At 46.5% G+C, this 18,034-nt stretch overlaps 1 protein-coding gene across 3 annotated transcripts in view; it reads left to right on the plus strand.

Annotated features, from left to right (window-relative positions):
- The first annotated feature begins 357 nt into the window (after window positions 1-357).
- Window positions 358-18,034, plus strand: part of LOC120908832 (DNA N6-methyl adenine demethylase) — a 160,181-nt gene continuing 142,504 nt past the window's right edge. For all 3 annotated transcript variants that reach the window (XM_040320274.1, XM_040320275.1, XM_040320276.1), the window contains exons 1-2: window positions 358-434; window positions 14,828-17,986. In XM_040320274.1, the coding sequence (XP_040176208.1) occupies window positions 16,709-17,986 (1,278 nt within the window). In that variant the 5' untranslated portion in view covers window positions 358-434; window positions 14,828-16,708. The remainder of the gene's footprint in view (window positions 435-14,827; window positions 17,987-18,034) is intronic.

Genomic DNA, 18,034 nt, shown 5'->3' on the forward strand with positions numbered 1-18,034 from the left:
AATTAGAATATGTTATTTCAGCAATTCTAATACTTCCAACACAAAACTCAACAAGTTTCCTAAACTCTAGAATTATTTTAAACGTAGTTTAGCGTACTCTTACAATGCTCGTCGTTACTCCCGCCGGCTGGCGGTCCCATCCAAGCGCCAGCCGTGCATCGAGCGGACATGAAATGCGTGCTGGTGTTGTTGCCGGAGACGCTGGAGAAGGAAGCGGGCGCGTGCGGCAGGCCCGAACGCAACCCGAGCTGCCCGAACTGCGTGCCGGCCGAACGCATGCCGCTTTTCGGCTTTCGGCGTTCGGATCGACCGCCGGCTGGCGTTGTTCGGGCCTGAGCATCCATTTCAAAATTGCCTCTCAAAGCGTGCGGATGTACGCCGTCCGTACTCGCGTCGAGTGTTGGGTTTTGAATTCTACCAGTGCTACGTAAAATGTGAGTATCTTGTGTGGGAAGGTTTAACCAAGAAAGGGGTGGGGGGAGGGGGTGAATGGGGAGGGATATAAACACAACCACTTGGCGGTGGTGCAGCGTCTTCCGGTGGCATAAGATCTCCTGTGAAAAGGGAGTTCAGGGATATTTTCGGTGTGTTTTGCGTGGTGTTTGTGTGTGATTTTGTAATACAATAACGGCAACTTGTTTTGAGTTTTGAAAATGGATAGCAAATTGTGGTGGTTTTAAGCGAGTGTAGTGTATGTTACGCCAGTGTGTGATTAAATAATAATATTAGGATCAGGATAATAAGAAAAGTGAATTTATTTGAGAATAAGTAGTCTGTTAATTGTGTTAAATAGTGTTGTTACTAAAGAAAAGTTATAACGCGTGACTCTAGTGCTTAACAAGGATCAAAACTATCCCACAGAAACGTTTAAATGCACTAACCATCTGCCCGAGGAACTTGAAGCCCCTTGAGTGACGCTGCTGATCCCATCGAGATAGAAAAAAAGAAAAAGGAAAAGCAAATAAAATAAATCGAAATGCTCTCCAGATGGATACACACAATTTTAGATCAAATCAATTGGCTCTAATCAAGCGCACACGAGACGAATGCTGCCGTGCGCCCTGTAACCATAATGTTGCGTCCAAGCATGCTTTGTGTGCCTTTGTATGCGTGTGTGTGTGTCTGTGTGTCGGTGTGTATTTGCCTAATGTCAGAATGGCCACCATCACTAGCACCGTTCGGTGCAAATGCGCGCGCCCTGGCTCTACCTAGCCCTACACTGTGCCACGACCCCAAACCCGGCTCCAATACGCGGATGACGTGCTGACGATAACGAAAATGTGTGATAACAAACCGTTTTAGCCGTTTTACACCGTGTGTGTATGTGCGCGCCCGTGCCCCATTACGTAGTTTTGTGTGTCTGTTTTACATACGCGCAACGCGTTGAAAGTTGTTCCGGTGTGCTGCTGCTTGTGTGTGTGTTGATATTGTGGTGCCGGTTTGCTCGAACGCATCGTGGATAGTGCGTGCGCCCTTATTAAGTAGGCTTTGGGAAACTAGGCTTTGTAAACATGGTGTAAAAAGAGTAAGAAAACGAAATGTCAACCACGGTGTGCCGCTCGAAGGTGTTATTTACGTGGTTTAGTCGCAAGCGAATGTTTAATTTTACAAAAAGGATTCTAATAGAAGTGCTTGAGTGTGTGAAGCGAACAACGCGTGCTTTTTGGGGGGTCTCTATTCTGTTAGTGAGGGTGTTGTGAAACGTTTGGTGCATGAAAGTGTTCCCGAAAAAGCAGCCTTGAAGTCGTCGGAATCCGCTATGCCGACACTCTTTATTGGCTCTTCAGGATAAGGAATAAGTATTCTTCTCTTAGTGTTTCTGCAATTTGTTTCTGTCCAAACCTAGCAGGTGAAGCAGATGGCATCACAAGAAACGGTACGATAGACAGCCAATCAAATTCTAGAGCGAACTCGGGTTTCTCCACCAGGTGCATTGAAGATGAAAAGATAAATACACGCTGCCTGGGAACGGGCACACAAAGAGTTCCAGTCCCATTCAGAACAAACCATGATTAAAAATTGTAAAATGACTTTATCAAACCAGCTCTGCGCAGCTCTTGCCTGCCAAACCAACCAACCAAAGCCCAAGCTACAGCTTAACACCGATACATCGTACGGTTGGAGTATTTTGATTTTTCAATTACGATTATGATGAAACGGTACCGATAAGCGGGCAAGGTTCGGTCCGTTGGAGAACCTCGCGGCGATAACCGCGTGCGCGCTTGCGAGTGATAACACCACACCTCGCGTCGTCCCAGAGAGCGCGCTCAGAGCTCACACACAAGCAGTGGAACGATGAACGCCGTATGCAGGAAGTGATAAATTCATAAATTTAGCTTCACAGCAAAGCATTGCAGTAATGATGGCCCGTAAGCTGGGTGAATGCACACAGGAAAACTGGGAAACTAATGCGACCTCATTGCTCATCTTGCTGGTAGAAGGTTTTCAGGCCTTAGGCCTTATGCTTTTCGGTCCCGTGAAATGTCTTTCGATTGTTCGATCACATAATTCAAGCTGATCAAGCAAACTATCCGAACACACACAAACACCGTTCATTAACCATTGAACCGCTGCAAATAAAATCCCACCCGAAACGGGAAAGGCAAGGAAACCTGAAAATCCCAAACTGCATTCTATACGGTAGACGGTTCTCATCTTTCACAATGCAACCCAATACATAAACCACACAGCGTTCTTGTGTCCTTTGCGCTCGCTTTCTCTATTCCCTCTTCCTGCCTGAAACGTTGATCCCCGGATGTCTGGGACAACGACGGCCTCTGTGCGTGTGTGTGTGAGTGATGATCGACAAGGTTTTTTGGGATTTGGATTCGATCAGCAACACCTGGACCTAGGGAGGTAGGTAGAATTTGCTGGGAATAATGATGCGACGAGGACTTCCTATCTCTGATGGGAACCTCACCTGGTACTAATTCTATTGACAGTTTTTATGAGTCTTTTCGATTGGGAAGATTGTATTCTTTGCTCTGTCTGAAATGCATCAGCAAGATCTTGTTGAATTCGGGTCTGTTATTACATTCCTGAAGTTTCCCCTAGGACACACATTTAATTTCTTCAATATATTCTTCCAAAGCTGTGTAATGGTACGGCGTTCTGCGCACTAAATTTGAGCAAATTCTCAAGTGCAACAAGGACATCAAGACGCACACACACACACAGAGAGATATACACTCAAAGAAACAAGAGAAAAAGAATGTAGTACCACCACCCATGTTGAGTGTGGTAGAATAGGGATGTTTTTCTTCCTGCACTACACTCCGCAGTTCATTACACCCAAACGGGCTTAAAAATCTGAAGCCCCGGCTCACCCCTTTTTCCACCCTGCTCTGGGGAGGTTCAAGTGCCTCTTCATCGGATATTGTGTTTTTCGCGAAAAATGCACTCTTCGTTTGTCCCCGCCCCCCTCCCTCCACACTCCACGCCTTTTTGCATCTGGTTGCAACTGCAAAACACTGTGACACAGGGAGTTGGGTACGTTCTTTTCCGGGGCTTTTTGCGCGTTAGCGTCGTCGTCGTCGTCATCGTCGTTGTCGTAGGGATGGCACGTTTTTCTTTTGGGAAGGAAGAATGTGTGTGTGTGTGTGTGTCCTTGTGCGATGGCATCCGGATAAGCCAGGGGACTTTGTGAGTAGGACGTATTTTGGGGGTCCCCTTGGAGCAGAAGGTTCGGATGCTTTTTGGAGAGTTCTTGAAAGTGTCCTCCTTTTGGTGGGGGGCAGGGGTAGGTTGGAGTAAAAAGCACTTGTTATCTGATGGTGCAGTGCGTTGCCCTTTGGTGGTAGTTGATTTCGCGAGCACAGAGTGGCAGGCGATATAGTATGCAGCATAATGAATGGCATACTTTTAAGAAAGGGCACCTTTGTGTGTGCACTGCCAAACCTAGGAGCTAATGAGCTGCGAGAAGTGATACGCTTTGCGTTAAATATATTATGCGAAAGTGACAGTTTTTTTTCTGCTAACGGACACTGAAAATAGAAGACCCAATCTGGAGTCATCTTCATGTTATCAAATCCTCTTTTTTCCGACAGCTGGACAAAAGATCGTCTCACATATTGAAAAGGATTCTGTCCATCTGTCACGCTGCGAACCATTTTGAGCGCATCCCGTACGAGAAGTTCATTAATAAATTCCTCTTAATCATCGATATTTTATATCCCAGGATTTATCTCTCTCCCTGTGTATGTGTGTATGTGAGTGGGTTTTTGAAATGATGGAATAGGATCGAACGTAGAATTTATTTTTTTCCATTCCATCCGTGTGCCGTCCCTTTTCCCTGGACAGTGTGCGCAGGATAGAACATTTACAGAACTGCAGGACGTGGCCATTTTCTTTCCTTCCTGGTTCGACTATTGCTCAATCTTTGATTCAGTTCCATCAGTTCCATCTTCCCATTCACGGAGACGGTCTTGGTCGGCAGCACGGTACGGTACGGTATAAATCAAATCTTACTTGAAAACTTCCATCCCCGGTAAAGGATACGAAGAAGCAGCGGCAGGCTGGTAGAGATTTGGAGAGGATATCATTCCGTCTTTTTGTTGTGGGTCGGTGGGTGACTGCCCGGGTAGGACGCTGAATGGAATGGATCCGGAAGTCGTGAATGGGAAGAAAACATAAAAAACTTCCTCCAGCGTGAGGGGTTGCTTCAGCAAAAAGGAACTCTTGCTTCCGCCTTTTGATATCTCTACGTTCGATTTGCCAACTTCTGGCTGTCCGCTGGTCCTAGGGTACACAAGGTGACACAGGGACGACAGGGAAGGCATAAAAAAGAAAGCACCAAAAATGGAAACGCTTAACGTATAAAGAACCGTCCAACTTCTCGTACGGCACTGGCCAGTGTTTGTCCGTCTGGCGTTTGTTACTACTGCTTTTTTCTTTGCCTCACGTCGCATCCTCCAAAACATTCTTTCCCTGTTCTTGGACGCGTAACATACAGAGCAGATCAGAGCTGTAGCAAAAAGAGGACGATGGTTAGGATAGAGGCAAGAACTGTCCAATTGGTTTGGTGGATAAAAAACAGGCGGGATGGTGGCTCTTGGATGCCAACCGCGTGGATCTACGATTCAAAAACAATGCCAAACCGTGACAGCCTGGGCTGCAGGCTGTACTTACACACACACGCCCAGACACACTGGAATCGAACGGCAACTTTTGAAATAAATTTTAAACTTGCTCTCCCATAAACACCCTTCAAGTCGGTTGTCTTTGTACGGGAGTGGTATACTTTTCCACTGCTTTCGCTTGCCCCACAGCCACAAAATGCGAGGTACTACTACTGTCCGGTTGAAAGATCCGGCGAACTTTTTCCTTTCGCACACCAAGGAGATGATTTTTACTTTGTTTCAAATTCTACTTTTTCTCTCACCTTTTCCCGTACTTTTTTGTTGTTGTGAGGCATCATTTCTTTGGTTTGCTTTTTTCGGTGGACAGTTTGTGCTGTGGTGCGTGGTTTTATTTCTCTCTTTTTATTTCGTTTCGTCAGCAAACTGTCAGCAAAAATAGGTTATGTTTGTGTGTGGTACACTACTGTTTCACTACCAACTTCGACTTTGGCGGTTGTTTGCTGGCGATAACTTTTTCTCTCCTCTGTGGTGGCGATGATGGTGAGCTGCATTTGCCGGGAGGAATTGTGGAAACAAAAAAGTGCTTCATTTGTGGAAAAAGAAATAATAAGTTGTTTGGTTGTTTGGTGGAGCAGTTGGACAAGTACAAGGTACAGGAAGTTACGAATGAAGAGAATTTCACAGAATTGCACTACGAATACAAAGAATAGTTATGAGCGTAGTAGACCAATGGTGAAGAGAAGAATGTTACTCACTATTTCGCATTTTGTGCTTTTTATCAAAGAATTAGTGATACTCTTCCGTGCTGTAAAGGTGGAATAGTAGTTGGTTATATTTTAGTTGCACTCATAACGATCTATTGCCAGAGTTAGGACACATTTGAAGTTACCAAACACATCCGGGGATTTTTGGGGGGAAAACTTTCATACCTATGTCGTCCGCAGCGCGCAAGGTATGTGTGTTTATATGCACAAACAAAACCCGATTCCGATTCCGTTTGATGTTGGTCGTTGTTCCGGTGACTCAACAAGAAAACAGTCAACCTGATATCCGTGTGGTAACTTTATGGCATACGTCGTACCACGACCTGGCGTGGTTTTGTGTTGGTTAATTCTGTTACTCATTCCCAAGCGGATGGAATGGATGCATCATGCGGTCGGGAGAAGAGAACCTCGTACCCTTGCCTTATCGAAGCCTCGAAGTGGAATGGTTTGGCACCTGATAACAGACGCGTGAAATACGCTCGCTCTCTTTGCCCGAGAGTTGAGGGCCTTTTTTGGAGATGTCCCACAGTTAAAAAAACACTGTCCCACAAATTAGTCGCACAAGACCGAGAAGACGGGATGAGCCCGGCCTACTCATCAGCTCGAGTCGCTCATGTGCGCGAAGAGAATTGGCGATATCGTCACATCGCGCCCCCCATTTTTGTGTCGAGTCATTGGAGACGATCGTTTGGTATTGGAGATTGATGCGATTTGCGTCGGTTTGGGTGGTAGTATGGCATGGCCACTTTGCCTGGAATAAAAAAAGTCAGCTCAAAATAAACAAACATGTCCGTGAACGACAAACTGCGCGGCCGCTTGCGATGAAGCGAACCTCTTATCGCGAATGCGTGCGTTGAATATGCTGATATTGAGCAGATAAAGATAATTGGTGGTGGCCCTGGTGGATGGAGCTTTATTTTTAGTGAACTACAGGTACGTCAGTCGGCGGCGAGCAGCGTAATTAGGAAAGCCATTCGAGCAGCTCGTCGGTGTGAGTAATCAATGTGTGCGTGTGTGTTTGTCTGTAGAGAAAATTAAAATGAAAGGAAAATTTCATTTTCTTTCTCATTTTGAGAAATTGACTAATGAGTGCGTGAAGGTAGTAGTGTGCTCGTAATGCGTAAAAAAACAACCGTAAAACCAACCTATCACGCGACCCAGAGCGCGCAAAAGAGAATGCCGCTCAAAACCAAAACAACGGTACGCAAGGATGTGTTGTGCTGCGCTGCATACGAAACGTTTAATTGTGTATAGTTGCCCTTACCAATACACACGCAACTCACGGGCTCATACATTGATTTGCGCTTGGAAAAGCGTTAGTCAGCACGCCATTTGAGTTGGCGTTTTTCCTGCTTCGTCATCGACGCTACTTGTGGCATGGTTGAAGCGCGCACACACACAGACGTTCGACTTCTGCAAGAAGGGAGGCCCACCGTGATGCACCGCCCGGGAAGGGAGCTTGGGGAGCGGGAGCGATGGAGATTGAATTGCGTTTCGCTTTCCTTGTGCCACCCTACCGATACCACCGGGCGCAAGTGGTCACACGTGCACCCGTGTGCCGGCGTAGCTAAAATCGATGCAAGGTTTGGCGGGAAATTGGAAAAACGCTCGTCGCTTGACGTCGGAAAATGAGAGACGATGGAAGCGCGGGCGCCTGCCAACTACCATCACAACAACCATCATCGTTTGGTGTTGGTGTGGTTGTGTCTGTTTTGTAGCCGTGGAAAGGGAGGGGACCAAGACGAACCAAAATACGGTTGAACAAAAAAAAGTTCAAGTTCAGCCATGTTTTGTCTTCGGGTGTTTTTTGGTAGAGGGTGACCGTACCACGACGATGAGGCCGACCGATGTTGCCGACGCCAACCCGACACTTTCGCTTTCGTCTTCGGGCGAGGGGGTCTTGCACTTCTGCGTGTTTGTCTGTGTGTGTGTTGTGAAAAAGAGCGGGAAAGTTAGAATAGCCAAAGAACCGAACAAAAAGCACGACTGAATCCACAGCGGGCAGGTTATATGTTTACCGTACGCCGATGGTCATGACAACAAGTTGCCCGTGGAGGATATTTTAAGGTTCTTCCGGTGATTATGTCTTCTGGGCGATACTGTGAGTTTGTGGCATAAGGAAAGAAAGGTTCTTATTACAAGTAGTTTGCAAAAAACACCAGAATGCTGGAGCATTCTTGGATCCATCCGGTTGTGGTGTGCATCAAAAGGAAGTGGACTAGACTGCTGTGGGTTTATGTTACAGCCAGTGAAGCGATAGCGAAGATATGCAAGCACAATCACCATGTTGTATGTCACATATCATTCGGTCAGCAGTTGTTTATCATATTCTAGCAATAGCTCCAAGTAGGAAACCTTTGCTCCAGAATGATTCAATTCCACATCCACCGATTTGCATTTCTAACATCGTTCGTGCGGATGTGGCCCCCCGGGGGAGACTCGCGAAGAGATTAATTTATGGTCGTTTTCGAAGTCAATTATACAATCTTCACCCAGTTTTAAGCTGAACTTAATTACACTGCTTTACCCGTGTACCGTGTCTGGACGTTCCAAGTAAACAAAGGGACTCCAGTGGGCCTGTTCGGAAAACAGTTCCTTGTCAACTTCCCGAACAAGGACATAAAACACCGCAGTAAAACACACACACCAGACGAACCCCCAAAACCCGACTATAACGTGACCTGGAGCCTGGGTGTGGGGCTCTGAATTCGGGAATCGGGATTTTATCGTTTGTTTATGGAAAGTTTCTGACCCTATCCATGTTGCTGTGTCCTTCTCCAAAAACAAAACAAAAAAAAAGCCACACGCTATATCGGTCTCCTGATCGATGTCATAATGGCGAAAGATAGACGTCTCGCGATTGTGTAGCCTGATTTTTTCCCCCATCCCAGAACGTTTTTCTCCCTATTTTCCCGGGGTCCCATTCTCCTGCTTTTCTTGCTCTATGGGGAGACCAGTGTTGGTAGTCGTTAGTGCACCACACACACACACCCGTGGTTTGCGGCCTCGGTCCGCTGGGTTTCATGATAACGGCACGTAAATTATATGCTCACGTTATTGATATGAGTGCCATAAACATTCAATGGCACAGTCGGCACCGATTTGTGGGTGGTTGGGAGGGGATCTTTTTTTTGGGTTTTTGGTTTTTGGTCGGGAAAACTGGAGCATGGTCAGGCCCGGGCCTCTGCCGATGCCGGAAGTGGTCGCGCATGAGGTTTTCCCGCAGGATCCGAAACGAAACATGTGAACGGTAAATAAAAGCAAAAAAAACGGGGAATCAAACAGGCCCCCACCGTACATAAACCTTCGGGCCAGGAATTGACCATTTTTCGTCGTAACAAAAACACACACATACACAGCCACAAGTCTCGCGAGCGTTTGGGGAATGGATTGTGGTGTGTACGAATAAAATATCAATTAATCTAAATGGTTGTATTTGGACGATTTATATCCGGGAGCCAAGTACTACCAAAAAGCACACGCACACACACACACCGTCACAGGGAATGGACAAGGATGCGTGTGGTGCGGTCGACAAACATTATTGGCCGGTGTGTGTGTGTTTTTTTCGCTCTCTCTCTCCCGTTTGTACCCGTTATCGGTGGTTAAGGGTTTCCGGTGCGAGATATCGGGATCCAAGATGAAGAACGAGTTCGTGTGCACGTCAGCAATATATTATTGTTGTTTGTTGCTGATTTTCGAGCGCAAGATATAGGTGAAACCTTTCCCAGTTTGTTTGAAAATCGTGTACCAGCAACAGCAGAATGCTGTTTGCACGCGCTCTGGAAGTGAATTTAAATTACCCACTCAAGTGCGCTTTATTGTGCGCGTTGCTTTCACTTAGACACGACCTCGCTCGCTCCGCAAAGGGAGCGCGACAATTATGGCGTGGCTGCAAAACCGTCCTCCGATCCCGAAGGCTACGGATAATTAGCAAGAATGTCTTTATGGCACCCGTATAAAGGTCCCGTTTCAGGCGGGCTGGATCATAAGCGGCAAAACGGCGCAAGACGCAAAGCGTGAACCCGCTGCAACGAACGGTCCCGCGTACGTCCTTGAATTATGAGAGCGTCTTGGCACAAGGCGGAAGGCTCAAAACATCTGCCCATTGGTTTATTGGTTTCCCATTTGCACAGCCAGCCTGATGTGCACTGGTCTGGCGCTGGGGGCGCCCGGGAAACTGGGGCACGGGACAATCGTGTGTTAATTGGCCATAAATCGATGAGCAGGCAGGCAGGCATGCAGCATTAACTTTTTCGTTCGCTGGTTTTTTATTCGCGACCAATACTCCCGCAAGATGAGATAAACGAGCGAGAGAAAGTGAAGACGCTAATGTGATGTCATAATTACTGTGATGTTGGCTTTTATTATGCGTTTTGTGTCGCGTTGTTTTGTTTCGCGCTTGCAGTGGAAGTGGATGGTTGTAAAATGTCGGTTTCAGAATGTATTAAAAGGAAGAATTTATTTGCCAGATGATGTTGTGTGGTACGCGGGCAATAATTTACAAAGCAATAACTTGCCGCTTTTGTACAGTCTTTCAACAACAGCGCTTAAGGAGCTTTTCACCAAATTAAAACTTTACGTGCATGGATGTTAAAGTTTGTTCCTGTTCCTTAGTACGAAACAGTTGCTTTTCACAGACTGCTTTACATTACTTTTGCCAAGAGTATAGTTTTTGTGTTGCTTTTTGTGTTACACTCGCGTGTTTACTAGCCTTAGGTGAGTTGTTTTCATTTGGAGAGAAAGTTATTCTACCAGTTCTATATTGATGCTTGAGCTTTTATTTCCCTAAGCGATGTTAAAGAACGTTCTTCACTGCACTGTTGGCCGTTTGATGAATTTATTCTCACTTTACAACTCCATTCGTTGCAACATTTTACAGTATCGATACGCTTGTTAGTCTGTCGATTCTGACAAACAGATGAGAAAAGTATTTAAAAACGAAACTAAAAACAAGAACCAAAACGTAAAGATCGTTCGTAGAGTTAAATTTTTGATAAAAAAGTAAAATAACGAAAAAAACATAAACAAGACAGCAAAAGTAACAAACAGAACGAAATAAAATATGTAAGAAAAAAACACTGCTAGCGAGAGAAAAGAGAAGTATCGGAAAAGAAAATACTACGTACAAAAACAACAAAAAACTGTTACTTTGCCATCGGAAACGGGACTGTGGAAAAATTATTCAACTAGCCCTAGCTCTTCCCCAGCCAGCCAGCCAGCCAGCTAGTCCAACCCAACTCAACCTAAACCCCCCCACCAACCGGTAGCCGGACCGAGAGGAGAAAAAAGCATACCATGGATCGGGAAAAAGCGAAAAGTTTTATAATTTATTTCGAAACTTTTCATGAGCTTTTTATTTTTTGGAGCATTTTGTTTTGTGCTCTGTGTGAGTTTGAGTGTTTTTTTTGCTGCTGCTGCTGTGTGTTGTCGTTGCTATTTCTTCTTCCCTGTCTCCCCCTTCCCCTGACTTCCTGGTTAACTGTGTCCTTCGTGACTGGTTTGTATGCCTGTGTCTGTGTATGTCTACATGTCAGTATCATTCTTGCTCGGGGATTTAGAAAAAAATCGAAACAATATAAAATAAAGTATTACTCAACAACTGTAACAACAACCAAACGCAAAGCGGGCGTCTCTGAGTGGCTGTGTGCTGTGGGTGAGTTCGGTTTTGGATTTGTGTCGGATAAGGCGCAGAGGCTTTGAGAGTTAGAGGGATTAGATTAATAGAGCGCCGAAGAGCTTGTGTTGATGGACGTGCGCGAAGTTTTAAATGTTGTTTCGCAATAATTTGCTACTTTTCACTACACTTTGCAAGTGTGAATTTACGGGAACAAGATCAATGCGAGAGAGAGGGAGATGGTAACCATTTCGTTGGATTTCTGGAGCGATTTATAATATAAAGCACAAAACATAATCATTGCTGTTCTCCTAGAACAACGCGAAAAGTGTAAGGACAGTGTAAGGGACGTCAGTGTCTTTCGTACTTCATCGGGCCCGATTGGCCCCGGTGTTTGATCGGTGCGAGTGGTAATAGAAATAAAATCTATCAAAAATTTACATTCTACTCACTGTGCGGTGCGTTGTGATAACGCTTCCTTGATTTTCACTTCCACCTCGACGATGCGTGACCCACCGTTGGGGGTTCGGGGTGCAAGGTGTGGGGAAGAAGTTATTTGCGATCCCCGTGTTCGAGCCGCGCGATAGAGTGGAAAGCGATTTTCATCTTATCGCCACGGAATGGCTCAGGAAGACTCGACTCAAGCTGGAAACTCTTTTCTGGCGCACGAATATCCTTAAACCGGGCGGCGCGCGGTTCCAGTGTGACGATGGGTTGTTTCTTCCTCTTTTTTCCTTCCTTTCCTTTACTTGCTCCTACAACCTCTTGGAACGTGGTTAGACTGCGAAAGACGTCGCGGAGGTCAGGAACGCGTCGCGCACAAGCAACATTTACGGCACATTTTCATTTTCGCATGTCATCCCGGCCCGGTTCGTCTTCCGCCGTTGTCGTCGTCGTCGTCGTGGTGTGACAGCGCGCGCCTTGCCCTTGCCCAGTGCAGGTGGATTTGTATTCCCTTTTTTTAATATTCATGGCTGAATTCACCTGAATTTGATGATGTATTGAAGCCACGCGAAGGTGTGTCTGTGTGAGTGCGCGTGTGGATGGATGGGCGAAGAAATTGGACGTGAACGTTCATCTCGATTTGGCACCGGGCGGGCGGGAAGTAAACTTAACGGCGCGCGGGCTGTGTCTCTCCTTGCCCGTAAGATTCCGGTCGGTGACGACTGGCAATATTTGCTTTTCATGACTGGGATTACAAAAATCGGGAAGCGTCGGCTCCTTCGCACGACAAAAGGGACGCACGGGCGCTTCCGTGGCCCTCGGTGGCCACAAAGTAAGCAAACAGTCGGTGCGCGGTGATGTTCTATTTGTTTTGTTGGTTGGAGGGTGTAAAAAAGAGGCAGCCAAGAAAAAAAAAAGAATGGTACTCGAAATTGCCAACCGTCGAACTTGTCGTCGGCTTTCAGGCTATGGAGTAGTCTTTTTTGGATGGAATTTTGTGATGGTTTTATTTCTCTCTCAATTGAATGTTTTAAGGTATGAAAGAGATAAACAAAAATTTTTGCTTAATTTTTGAATTATTGCCTTATTTAGAGCCTTATTAGAGTTTTAAAGTTTCTTAAATTTGATCTGCAAAAAAAGATATGCCACCTGCGATAACGAAGGTGGCAAACGAATTGGCCTCCAAAAAGAGACCACCGAAAAAACTCATTTTCATCCTCCTTTTCCTCGTCACCTGAACCGGGTAAGAAGCAAAGAGACAACCAAGCACCAAAATAAAATATAAAAAAAAATACACAACGTTTAAGGACAGACGAATGGGCTTTCCTGCAACGAAGAACACGCCCGAGAAGCACGATGAAACGCGGGAAAATAAATTGTAAATTGAAAATGTAACTCATGCGAAATATTATTTCTGAAATTCAATTTTTTGTTGTTGTTGCCGTTTCCCTTAATGCTGCAATGTCCTTGATCGGTGCGTGTCTGGTGTGTGTGAGTGTTTGTGTCGCGGCGAAGGTCGATTTTCCGATCCTTAGGGTTTCAGTTCAAGGGAACGTCTCGGCAGAGCGCATGGGATGTAAAATGTTGCGCAACTATTCATTATCCTTTGCACCATTACCGCAAGATGCAATAAAAAGTGGTCAAAATGATGGCTTTATTTGGATGCGAAACCACCCAATCGGCCGTATGTGCGTATGTTGTCGAAAAGTTTTAATCCATTATGGTTTATTGCGACACGCTGCGAGTGCATAAATCATCGCCAAATATTACCACAAAAGGGGGGAAATGTTTCTTCCTTTCCAATGAATATGTAACATAAGGAGTGTTTTGCAGCAAAGTCTTGCTGCAAAGTTGATTCAAAGATAGTTTACCCACATGCGTTCCCAGAGACATACACACACACACGCCCAGAATTATAAGTAATTTCCCTCTGCGTGCGCTGAAGCGCCGAAAATAATGCATGAAGGTGAAATTTTAATTAAAAAATGCGCCATACATCATCTCCCAATCCCGACGTCCGTTCGCCGCACTAGTCGGAAACTAATCATCCTAAGTCTTCGGTGGGACGAATTTCAATTGAATATCCCCCTTCGCCTGAAGCGCGCCTGAAGATACACAAACAGCCACACACACAGCACTGAGCATAAAAAAGCGCGACCAAAACATTTGCCTATCCTTGCCCCAATAACAACACACCGGCTGCGGTGCGGTGTTTGTCTGCCGGCCGGGCCTGGTCCTCGCCCTGCGGAAATTGCGTTTTCCGCCAGTACGTGGCGTACCGTTTTCTGACACAGCGCAACAAGGGAGCGAAATCCTACCCAATAATTCGCCAAAAGTAATTCGCATAAAATTATCCTTGCGTGCCGTGCGTGCGCGATTCCGTCTGCCCGGGCGATTCCGTCGCCGTCGTCCTACTGTCTGGAATTACCAGCGACCAACGAATCGTAAATTTTCCGACTTCCATTTCCAGTGTGTATTCGCGCACACATGTGCAGTTTTCCGGGGGGGTTTTGTGTTGTTGGTGTTGGCAAGTTTTTCGCACAGCACTGTGTCAATACCGGCTTTGCGCCGTGAAGAGTAGTGAAGCACGCTTGCTCATCTATGAATTAAAATTAAAATATTCAAAAGATCTCTCAACGAACGGTGCGCTTCCTTGGGCTGGATGGAGAGCGTGGGCATAGCCTCCTTTGTGCGAAAGTGATCATGTTAATGTATACCATGGTTAAGAAAGTGTGTGGTGCTCCCGTTTTGCCTAAGGATGCTCGATTGCTGTGAATTAGTACCGTTTAAGATGTTGCGCTGGTCGTTAATAATGCAGAAATTAGAATTGCTATGAGAAGAATGATTCCTTCCCAACCTCCTTGAATCGCCAACATTCGTTTGATTTATTTGACTAATTTTTGCCTCCTTTTTTCCTCCCACAGATGCAGTGGTTAGCACAGTTAGGAACGTGAAACCAAAGCCAAGCTGAAACGCAAACCCCCACCCGCACGAGGCGCGCCACAAACACTTTCGCGCGTCGGGTGCAACCAACTATATTCTATTCAATGAAACTGCAACGGTTTCGCATACGTCAAGTTAAACTACTTTAGAAAAAAGTTTCCTTCGTGTGTTTTTTTTTGTTCTTCTTCTTCTGTTTGTTCTTCGCCCCCATTAATTTAAACGCTATTTATGTATTTATCGCCGTCGTCGCTTAACTTATTTATTTATTTAAATTATTCAACCTGTTTGCCACAACAACGCCAACAGCAGCAGTAAAAGGCAAACGCAAAAAAATAATAACAGTCAACAATCGTCAACAAATGTATGCTAGTTTAAAACTTACAAAAGTTACAAAACAAAAACGAAAATTTGCACCAACCATTCGCAAGCTTCTAAGTCCCTTATTCTTCATTCGCTAAGTAACTTATTCGGTTTGGTTCGAGGTGTAAGTTTTCTGTAATCGACAAAAGCTAGCACGCGAAGTAAAAATCCAGCAGAGGTCAAACAAAAGTGCATTCACGGGAGTGGAAGGCAACAGCGACAGTACAAATTATCAAATCATCCCCATCGAGAGCGTAAAAAAAGCAGATCTACCAAAAAGCGAAAGTCAGCAAAAATATTAAAAAAAAACGCACACCCACCCTGTTTTCGAACGGAAAAGCGTAATTTTCGACAATAAAAAGAAAGACGACAAATTGCATCCAGTGAAAACCCATCCCGGAAATCATCCAGATCATCAACGCCCATCAAGTCAAGCTCAAAACAAAGTTAAAAGAAGTAAAAAACCAAAATACAAAACACAAACCAATCAAAGTACAAAGTAAATTACAGAGGAAATATTTAAAGTATTTAATAGCGAAGAGTTTAAGAGAAAAAAACAAACGGATAGCAAAACTACACGAAACTAAACCAACAAAACACAACAAACAAACAAACAAAATCGTACCAAAAGCAATCAAATCGAACGAGAACGAGTGGTTCTCCCCACCCTGCCCCACGCAATCAAAGTGTTCAGGAAATCGTCGTCCGAATTCCAAGCGCCGCCAACCAAAAAATACGAAACCCAAAAAGAAAACAACTAAACTTTTAACAATTTACCAAAACAAACCTTGTACTTGTACAAAAACGAGGGAAAAAGTGCGCGCGAGTGTGTGTGTCGTGAAGTGTTGTATTGTTCGCCGGGGGGAAACGTGAAACGTAGTGACCTGCACTATTTATCGGAAGCAATCCACTGATCAGTTCGGTCGCGATCGTGCTAGCCTTGTAAGTGATAGTTCAACACGCCGAGAGGAGAAAAAACAGCAAACAAATCTAATCATTCGAGACGGATCAGAGTATTTTTTATACGTGCAAAAGCAATTTTTCCATAGCGTGTAAGTGCAGTGTGCGGAGGTGAAATCGTTTACAATACCAAAAATTAATACAAATCAGCAGAAGCAGTTCAGGAAGCGCCAGAACTACCTCTCTTCTCTCCCGCTCAACTGCGTGTGTATGTGTGTGTGTGTGAAAAGTGTCCAAATTACGCGGGTGAAGTGAATTATTTGTGTCCAAAAGGAGGTAAAATATAGAAACAAAAACAGTCCCTCTACAGACATTCGGGGGTTTCCCTCTATACAGTGAACTTTTCGTTGTTCTAGTCGCGCGTCGCGAGTGTTTTCACGGTTAGGTAGAAGGAGGTGAGTGATAGTCAAAGTAAAGGTTAAGATAGGAAGGTGTGCATTGGAGCAACCCCGATCCCAGCGGTGAGTGTATGATCGTGTAAAGGACGACCCAAAGACCCACGCAAAGATGCCGCACGGCAGCAGCGGGTTGCGATTCGGAGCATGACCTCGATGATGAGCGCTAGCACCGCGGACGACACGACCCAGCAGAGTCTACCGTCGTTCACGTCGTTCTCCGCCGAGCTGGAGCCCTCGTGGGACTACTACGAGCAGCGTCCGGAGCGTTCGAACAGTGCCACGAACGGGTCCACCGATGTGATTGCATCGCAGACGACCTCTAACGGCAGCTACACGCGTCCTTGGGAGATGGACACCAAGGAGAATCGTATGGCGCCCCCGAACGGGCCGCCCGGTACGCCCGGGCCACCGCCTCCGCCCACCCCGAGCGGGTTCGATCATGGCGGCTTTCCGAAGCTGCCCTCGTTCCAGAGCCAATTTCACAGCTTCACCGATCCGGCCATGGTTACGCCGGAACCGAGCCTGCCGCAGGTGACGGCCGTCCCCGTACCGATCTCACCGAGCTCCGCCTCACCCGGTACGGGCGGCTCGCTGACACAGCTAACGCAGCTGACACCGACTCCGCTGCCACCGCTGCCGCAGGGTGGGTTTCACACACTGTCGGCGGTCAACTCGCGCCCGTACCCGATCGTACCGGCCGCTATTCCGGTGCGCGATCTGGCCGGAATCAATCACCATCAGCATCAGTATATTGACGAGCGTCACATTCAGCTGTACCAACCGATGGCCACGTTCCAGGGGCAAACCATCCCGACGCTCGCCGTCATCAAGAAGGAGATGGTGGACTACGAGATGACGCCACTGAACAATGGTACCGCGTTGCATCATAGCAACTTCCAGAACCCACTGCTGGACAATGGACTGTTCGCCCAGAACGGTACGGTGCACCACATTCAGCATCAACCGACTCAGCTGCAGCACCATCTGCAGCATCATCATCATCAGCAACAGCAGCAGCAGCAGCAGCAGCATCAGACCACGATCATTCAGCATCAGCCACAGCTGCAGCTGCACCATCAGCACAATCTGGTGACACCGTCGGATCACCACAACAACAACAACAACAATGGTAGCGCAACTGGGCCGACCACACCGAGCAGCAAGATGGGCGGCGCCTCGGTCCGGCTGGAACCGGGCACGCCGGGCCAGATCACGCGCATTGACAATCGGAAGAAGGAGCGGCGGAAAATCCGTGCCGCGTCGCTCGAGTCCAGTGCCGAGTCGGAGGGCAGCGCGATGGAGATCGGCGAGAGTGGCAATCCGGGCCAGGTGGCGGCCATCTCTAGCACCGCCAACTTCAAGAGCCCGATGCACACGATGAGCATGGACACGGATGACGGTGGTACTCCGGGCGAGAAATCGGTAAGTTGGGCTGGAACATTTAGGCTCTTGGGATGGCCAATGATTAAC

This window comes from Anopheles arabiensis, chromosome 2, assembly GCF_016920715.1.
Source record: "Anopheles arabiensis isolate DONGOLA chromosome 2, AaraD3, whole genome shotgun sequence".
NCBI classification, from domain to species: domain Eukaryota; kingdom Metazoa; phylum Arthropoda; class Insecta; order Diptera; family Culicidae; genus Anopheles; species Anopheles arabiensis.